This window comes from Cyrtonyx montezumae, unplaced genomic scaffold, assembly GCF_038088225.1.
Source record: "Cyrtonyx montezumae isolate F1298 unplaced genomic scaffold, pur_monq_1.0 scaffold_2, whole genome shotgun sequence".
NCBI classification, from domain to species: Eukaryota; Metazoa; Chordata; class Aves; order Galliformes; family Odontophoridae; genus Cyrtonyx; species Cyrtonyx montezumae.
In genome coordinates, this window is record NW_027071936.1 from 66,219,118 (window position 1) to 66,227,353 (window position 8,236).

Consider the following 8,236-nt stretch of genomic DNA (forward strand, 5'->3'; position numbering starts at 1 on the left):
AGGTGCCTTACCTCACCCAAGCTATAGGAAGAAATTACAGTCCGACTTAGATCCACTTGCAATGGGTGGAGATTTGAATATTCAATCAGTTGCTATCCCTGTTTGTATTAAATGACTCCTCCATACTTAGACACGCAAGGAAATAAGGCTAAGCCTAACTACTACAGAAGGGATAATTAAAAGCTACCCAGGTCCTGATCCTAGAGCCACAGTTCTTGCCCTTCTCGTCCCCATTACTTTAAGAGATCTCGATACTGGCACAATATGACAACTCAGCACAGGCAGCAGAAATTATGGGCTGCTATTTTACCCTTGAAGCCTAGGTTAGATGGAAAACGTAAAACCTTCAAGCTAACCACAACTCCAAAGCCTGCAAGGCTTGCTTTGAGCCTGTTTCCTAACTTCAGCAGAGCCAGCTCATGGCAGGTGGGGTACTTCAGTGGTAACAGCAGTTCCTACCTGACACCATTTTTATGTCTGTGGCAGTAACGTCGGCATAGCCATGGTACCCTTGTGCCCTTCAGTGCTAGAAATCTTGCAGTGATGCACTGGCATTATGCCCATGCCAACGCAGCTAAGCACTGCTCCAAGTAGGAAATTTCACATACAGATCAGAAACTTACTAATAAAATATTTTAGCAGTGAGGAGGGTTTTTTTGTTCCTCCTTCAGCTGCAGGTCTCTAGAAGCCTTCTAAAGCAGCAGAAACATTTACAAGTCAAGAGAGAAGAAACCAGACTGGCTTGTTTTCAGTATGTCTCTCTATACCACCAAATAACTTCACTCTTCAGCCATGGGTGTCTCAACTGGACCTGCACTGCATGCCTCTGCATGCATTCTGGACTCTTCTCTCATGCAAGTCAACTCATTTTTGCACCACAAAACTTTACTGTGGTTGTTGGGACAACTGGTTATATCAACAGGTTAAAGGGAAGCAGCATTAGACAAAACTGCTCCATGTTGCACTGAGACAGTGAAAATGCACACAGCCTCTGCCCAGGAGACAAATCCTAGAAGACATTCCAGGATTATGCCACATGGCCACAGAGTGAGCTTCAAAACATGCCATTAACCCTTCTTCAAGGGAAGAAGGAACTGAGGGGGAGCAGGGACAGATGCTTCTCTCCACAGCTATACTACTAATGCCTATGTGTAGCCCCCAAAGGCTGTGTTACTGCAGCATACAGGTTCTCAGGCACTTGGAAAAGCCATCCCAGCCTAAGAACAGAAAACAAACCAAAAATACGTAGAAGCACAAAAGAGAAGAGCAAGAAGTTGTTTCAATACAAAACAGACATTAAAAAGAAAAGAAGTGTCATTTCAAAGAAAAAATCATGCAAGAGCTGCAACACTTGCATCTGATATACAGATGGCTGCAAAAGAATTATTTATAAAGCCTGATGACACAGACTCACAGTGACAACGTAAGATGTTTGCTTTGACAGCTCACTTTCAGCCTCTGGCATAAAAACTTTTGATGTCTGGAGTTTAAGGAAAAAGCTTTTTCAATTTCATTCTCTTTGTGGGATGTTATCACGTGAAAAGAAAGAACCAAAAAGTTGAAGAGTTCAGGCCTGTCTATTTTCCCTTTGCATAACTGTTGGACATAATTAGCTTGGAGAGCACGTTTACCTGCCAACCTAAGCGGAAAATGCTTCCTACAAACTGCATGACAAGAAAGCCAGGAGAAAGCTCAATTACCCCACAATTTTGGCATCACTCAGATGTGTGCTCACTGCTTCTCACTAGTCTAGGCCAGAACCATTACATCTCAATCTCCACTGAGAATTCAAGTAAAGCAAAGTCCACTTTTATTAATAATTGAGTAGAAACTCTGAAAATGTAACATACAGAGAGCAAAAGGAGTTCAGGTAGAATCATGGTGATACCGTCTTTGTGGAGTAACAGACGTGTGAAGTTCCAGCAGAAGAGTGAGTGGGATGTGTGAGGTATAGCAAGGTGTTATTCATCACCGTTTTCTTGCCTATAACCACACTAAAGAAGTATAGCTATTAACTGTAGATCCTGCATAGGACCAAAGGACTCATTGGCAACTATCTGCTGGCAGGCAGAAATAATGCTGCAGTCAGCAGCTATCTCAGCTAATGGGGCTGATCCTGATCACTAACCAGATGGTTTCTCAGAAAGTAAACTTTTGCAAAGCTTACATGGGGGAATTAATGTTTCCCACCAATTTACAATAAGCACTGAAACAGCAGAGCACAGCAATGACTTTATTTACCTGAATTTAACCTGCACTTCTAAGAGGAAATACAACAGGCAGAACAACACTTTTCTTCAGGAGCCAATTGTACCCCAGCATTTGCTGCCGAGGCCCAGTTTGGAATCTGAACTGCATCAAGCATTACCTTCCACCCATTCTTCTGCTTGCTGTGCTCTCCTCTGGGCCATCATCCTGTTTCCCAGGTTCCTCCGGCGCCTTGGCATCCCATCGCCCGGCTCCTCCACATAGGGCCGAGGTCTGACTGCCGCAGCCACATCTTGCTGGTGCTCCTCATCAGCTGCAAAAGGGAAATAAAAGCAATGAGCTGTTATCTCTGCTCGCTACAGTTGTCCTTTTGCCAGTCAGCTTTTGCAACCAGAAGCACAATGCTAATGCCACTGTCTCTGTTGTACCACGCTCAGACCCAATAAATCCGTGTATGGAAAGTGAGCAGAAGTCGGACTACAACTTCAAAGGTCACTGCAACACTCATGCTCTGCCAAACTCTCTGCATATGCTTGGTGTTAATGAAGATCTGATTTAATGAGGAATATAACAGGGAAATGGTTGAGGGATGGCAGAAGAGGAAGAGATGGAATGTGGGTCTGGCTCAGAAGCTCTCCTCAGAACCCTCCCCTGGTTTCTCCTCAAGGCCTCCAACTACAGTAGTCATGGCAGAGCAGGGGTGATAATCCTAGATTATCCTCAATACCTGTTTTGCATAAGAGAAACTGGTATTTGTGTATGTTGTTACTTGCTCAATCCTGCAAAGTATTAAACATTCTGACCTCCACGCAGCTCAGTATTCAAACTCCTCATTTACTTAAACTCAGGACACATTTCTGGGCTTTGCTGAATTACATGGTGTCCCAGCAGGAGTATAAAATACTCTCTACACTCTGCCAAATCTCCAGCAGCCTCCGATCCAAACAATGCCTTCCTAAATAAAACTACCATCAGCGTATCTGCCATCAGAAAATAACTACCATTATGACTGCATCTACATGAGGATTAAAGGTGTGCTTGCAGCTCATCCCTGTATACCTCAACTAGCTTCAAAGCAGTTAACTTCAGTGCTCGTAACAACATAGCTGCAGCAGCACCGAGCTCAGAGTGAGCAGGGGAAGTATCTGGCCAGCAAAGCTATTTGCAGTGCTAACAGCAAAGCTAACTGCAACAGTGCTGTTAGCAGACCCCCAGGAAGCTCTTGGCACTAACACACACTGTGACATTTTGAATTGAGTCACTGCACCATCGCACTGCTGTCACCCTCCTGTTCTCATCCACTCCTCCTGTCTAGGGACCAAACCAGAACTGTAACAAATAACAGCACGTAGGCTCCAGCAATCAGGTAAGTTCAGGACCTGCTCAGGCTTGTTTGTAGCATGATGATGCTCATTCTGAAGGCTATTCAGCAGCGAGGGAAGCATTATACAGCACAATAGCAGTTCACTTACTGGGAACGTTACTAAGTGCCAGAAATATTCTTAGTCTGCAAAAAAAGACTTGTTATACAGACTCAATATTTCCTTCCATAAATTATTAAGATAGCCTGCAATTCAAACCTTGGCATCCCTCCATCTGGAAGCTTCAATGTGTCTATCTCAGTATTTTCCAAAGGTGGTTCTGCACAGCAGATATCACCTGTGAAGTTCTAGCGTCCATTCATTCTGGGGCTTGTTTTTTGGTTTCCATCATCCTGCGAAACAGAGACTGCTTTGCATTTTATGAAAGAGGAATCTATTTATAAGCCACAGATTCATTTAAAGCTGACATTTTTAACCCTTCATGGAGAAGCACGCGTGAATGAAGCTATCCTGTTTCCTCTGCTTAATTCTGAGTGACATGGCCATTTCTCACAGCTGACCACTGTTAATGGGGCTCAGAAAATAGAACAAAAAACCCAGAGCACCTGACCTATATAATGGTCAAATCCATGAGGCAGCTGTTGGACAATACTTACCTATTCAGACCTCCCAAGAATTCAGACAAATAACAGAAGATACCTAGGCACAATAGGTTGGAATTTAGCAAAAAAAAAAAAAAGCTTTATTGCATCTTTTTCTTCGCCACAGCCTGCAGCTTTGGTTTGCAAAGCATTCAGCTGGAAACCATCTGGAAAATGTGATGCTTATTCCTTGCATATCTATCCATCCTTCATGAGGGGGAGGAGAAAAGAATCACTTCGCCTACGTGCAACATGCTTATACCTGCAGTTTGTCAGGGGTCAAAGATGCATCTGCGTGGCTCAGGTCCTACCTGCTCCTTCCATTATCTGGGAAGTTAAATATGCTCTCTTTCCCTTTCTGCTCCCCTCTGCTCTGGAAGCAACAGATTGAGCAGGGGTGTGACTGGTGGTTGTATCCTCTGTGCTGTTTGCACTTAAAAACCACCTTACTCATCTTCTCAGAACCGGATTGACTGCCAGATTTGGGGTCAAGCACGATTTTTGGTCAGGTCAGGCCCTGGTGTTTTTCACCCCCTCCTGCAGCATAGGGTGCGGTTCGGCTGCTGTGATTATCTGGATACATCTCAGTTCATTTTCCTGTAGCTGCAGAGGTCTCAGACTGAGCGGCACCCCAGGCTAGCCAGTTCATGCATAGATTAGTCACACAAGAACTAATTAGAGTTGATACAGAGCCATCCAAGTGAAACTTAATGACCAACATTATATAGGTCAGACAAATTGATCCAGGAGTTCGCAGAATGGCAGGCCAGGAGAAATTAATTAGATAAAGCCTTCAATTAACAGGCAATACAAACAAAAATTAAAGAGCCATCTGGAAAATGGATGAAGCTTGAAAGCTTGGTTTAGCTCTTATTCTAAGCTTTAAGATCCCTGCTCTCAGCCTTCCAAAAGGCCAAGGAAACAAAAAACAGGAATCAAAACCTCATTTCAGGATACAGCTTTGCTGCCACATGGAGAGTTAGGCATTTTCAGAGACATCAGCACCATGCACAGGCAGTAACATTACCTCACACAGCAGCAACTGTGAGTCTGCACTTATGCTATCAAAGCCCTTTCTCAGTGAGAAACAGAGCACAACTTTGCTCTGAAAGCATAACTCTTTTCTAAACTGGATGCAAAGCACCACTGCTGCATCATTACAATGAGTACTGTGAAATCTCGCAGCAACTTTTTAGGACCTAATTTTACAACCCCTAGTTAGAAACGTGCTCCTTTCTGAAACTGCAAATTTCCACTTGCTCTGAGCAAATACATTTTTTCCCTGATAAGCCATCTTTTGCCTATCACAGCACAGTAGACTCAGTTCTATCAGATAAGCAAGTCCATCAGTGTAACACCTGGGCTGGCAAGTTGCGAGGCAGTCCTCAAGACAGCAGGGAGAGCAGAGCTCCACCTGCTGCGCTCTCAAGCACCAGCTGTGCTTTCTTCCATCCACACTTAACAGCATCCAGCACCTCTCACCTTCCTAAAAACTTATCCAGTGAAATTCAAAGAGAAAAGTGACCCAAAATGCAACAGGTGCCCCTGAAGTGGCACTTTTGCACAGTGCTGCTTATCCTCCTAGGGCCTGTTTCCAAGCAGATATAGCAAACATACGTCAAACCCAGCGATGCTGCATTTCTCCCACCCTCAGCAGAACAAGCCCAGGCATGATCTTGTTGGAACAACCATGCTGCTGGAAGTGACCTTTCTCAAAAAGCACAAAGCTACAGGAGTTGCCCGGTCACCAGAGCCTGACACGATGAGTAGCTCAGCAGCCAGTTTTTGAAGATGTCAAAGGGTAATTCCACAACTGAGAGGCATAAAGAGTCACCATTCCCCAAGCCTCAAACATTCTGAGAGGGCTACCACAAGCTCCCTGAGGTCAAGCTCCCCTTGTTTCAAGTTCTTTCCATGCTGTAGGATACATTTAGCAGCAGGACTGCAGCAGCTTCCATTTTCTAAGACAAAGGAAAACAAATTCCTGTTGAGGACTGAATCTTGCAGAAATCCAAGTACACCAGAACCTCAGCGGTTGTGAAAAATCATTTCTGTTGTGCAAGGAGAATGAAGTCATCCCCACAAACTGAAATTCCATAGTGGAGTTTATACTGATAGAAAACAGGCTGTCAATTTTCATCAAGCAGACAATAAAATAAGGCGAGACCAATTAGCAAGTGTCAAAGAGATGACGCTGAAGGAGTGACTTCTAAACAACTACATTATTCTGAATATAAACTAATTGCAACCAGGCTGCTCAAAAATAGCACGGAAGCTTCCTGAGGAGTCAGACCATTTAAAACAACAGCCTGGGTTTCAATTTAGTCAGGGTTTTATAGGCTTGAGAAGGAGAGAAAAAGAAACTCTCCCCAGCCTCACAGCTTACAATTGGTCTAAATTACAACACATGTCTAGCTCGGGAAATAATTCATCTCCAGCAGTTTCATTTCTCTGGGGCAGGAATCACATAGTTTTCCCAGAAGATCAGCTCTAAATAATGAGCAATCGAGCAAGATTTCATCAATTTCCAAGCTGTTGAGAAAGAAAAGTTTGAGACGAGGTCTATGCAAGAAAAGGTGTGAAAGAAGCCTGGTGGAAACCTTAACTTGCTTGTAACACAAAGTCCTGATCAGCATACACTCTTATGACTGTGTTTGCATTAAAGGCACTTTCTCCCTATTGAAAAAATAAACACTGCTACCTTACTCCTCGCAGCAAAAAGAGAAACAACCACTGATAAAACCAAGCCCAGTGTCCAGTGCTGGGCTCCCCAGTTCCAGGCAGACAGGGTACTGCTGGAGAGCCCAGCAGAGGGCCAAAAAGGCAGCGGGCCCCTGGAGCATATCCTGATGGGGAAAAACTGAGAGCCCTGGGGCTGCTCACCTGCAGAAAAGAAAGCTGAGAGGGATGTGATCACTGCTTATCGATAGGGTGGGTGTCTAGTGGATGGGGCCAGGCTGCTTTCAGCAGTGTTCAGCACCAGGACAAAGGGCAGTGGCCATAAACACAGCCCAAGAAGTCCTACAGAAGCATGAGGAAGGGTTTCCTTGCTGCGAGGGCACAACTGCCCGAAGAGAACGGGGGATAGGTGTGGTGCTTCCTTTCTCTGGAGGTATCCAAACCCACTTGGATGCTTCCCTGGGCTGTTCAGAACCGCTTTGTGGATGGAGGAGTGGGGAGGGGGATCTCCAGAGGTCACGCAGCTCTACAAAGCACCGCAACTCCTTCCACGTTGGAAACGCAGCCACGCAGCGGTGGCAATGCCGCATCATCCCATCCCCACGCGGCCGGGAGAGAAACCCCATTACAGGGGAAGGCCCGAAGCGAGGCCTAACCCCCCCCCCCAGCCCCTCACGGTTACCATGGAGACACACTCCCCCTCCCCCAGCGGAGAGGAGAGCCAGAGCTCGGGGCTGCGAGCCGGGCCGTGCCTCCCCAACCCACCTGCCGGAGCCGAGCGGCGGAAGCGGGTAGCGAAGAAGAGAAGGACGGCGAGAAACGCGGCCACAACGGCGAGCAGCGCAGCGTCCATCCCCAGCGCCGGCACGGCCCGCCCCGCCGCGACCACTGTGCCCGGGGAGAGGGGGGGGGGGAAGAGAGAGGGAGAAGGGGAAGGGGGGGGGGCGGCACTTGGTACATTCCGCCCCGCCCCGCGGGGGTTGTGGGAGGGAGGAGGCGCCTGAGGCGGAGCGCGGTCGCGTTGGGGCTGGAGCGTGTCGTAAAGGCTGAACCTGATCCTAGAAAGGCTTGGGAAAGGACCCCAAGGGTCAGCACGTTGTGATCCCACTGCCACAGGCAGGGCCGCCAACCTGGTCCTGAACACCTATGCAGAACTTCTTCTGGCATCCAATGTAAACCATCCCTCCTTGGGCTTCAAACTTGGCTTATCTCTATCTAGCCTTGTAAAAAGTTGATTTCTCTCCTTCTTATAACCCCTCTTTAAATCCTGAGAGGCTGCAATGAGGTCTCGCAGCCTTCTCCAGGCTGAACAAGCCCAGCTCCCTCAGCCTGTGTTTATAGGGAAGGAGTTCCAGCCCTCTGACATCAGTGCTGCCCTCCTGCCAG

General features: G+C 46.6%; 1 protein-coding gene across 1 annotated transcript in view; it reads right to left on the bottom strand.

The window, feature by feature from the left end:
* DDRGK1 (DDRGK domain containing 1) overlaps positions 1-7,733 on the bottom strand; it is a 29,330-nt gene extending 21,597 nt beyond the window's left edge. Inside the window, exons 1-2 of the mRNA XM_065735997.1 lie at positions 7,616-7,733; positions 2,369-2,521 (exon numbers count right to left, since the gene is read on the bottom strand). Of these exons, the coding sequence (XP_065592069.1) occupies positions 2,369-2,521; positions 7,616-7,703 (241 nt within the window). The 5' untranslated portion in view covers positions 7,704-7,733. The remainder of the gene's footprint in view (positions 1-2,368; positions 2,522-7,615) is intronic.
* Between the last annotated feature and the right edge of the window lie 503 nt (positions 7,734-8,236).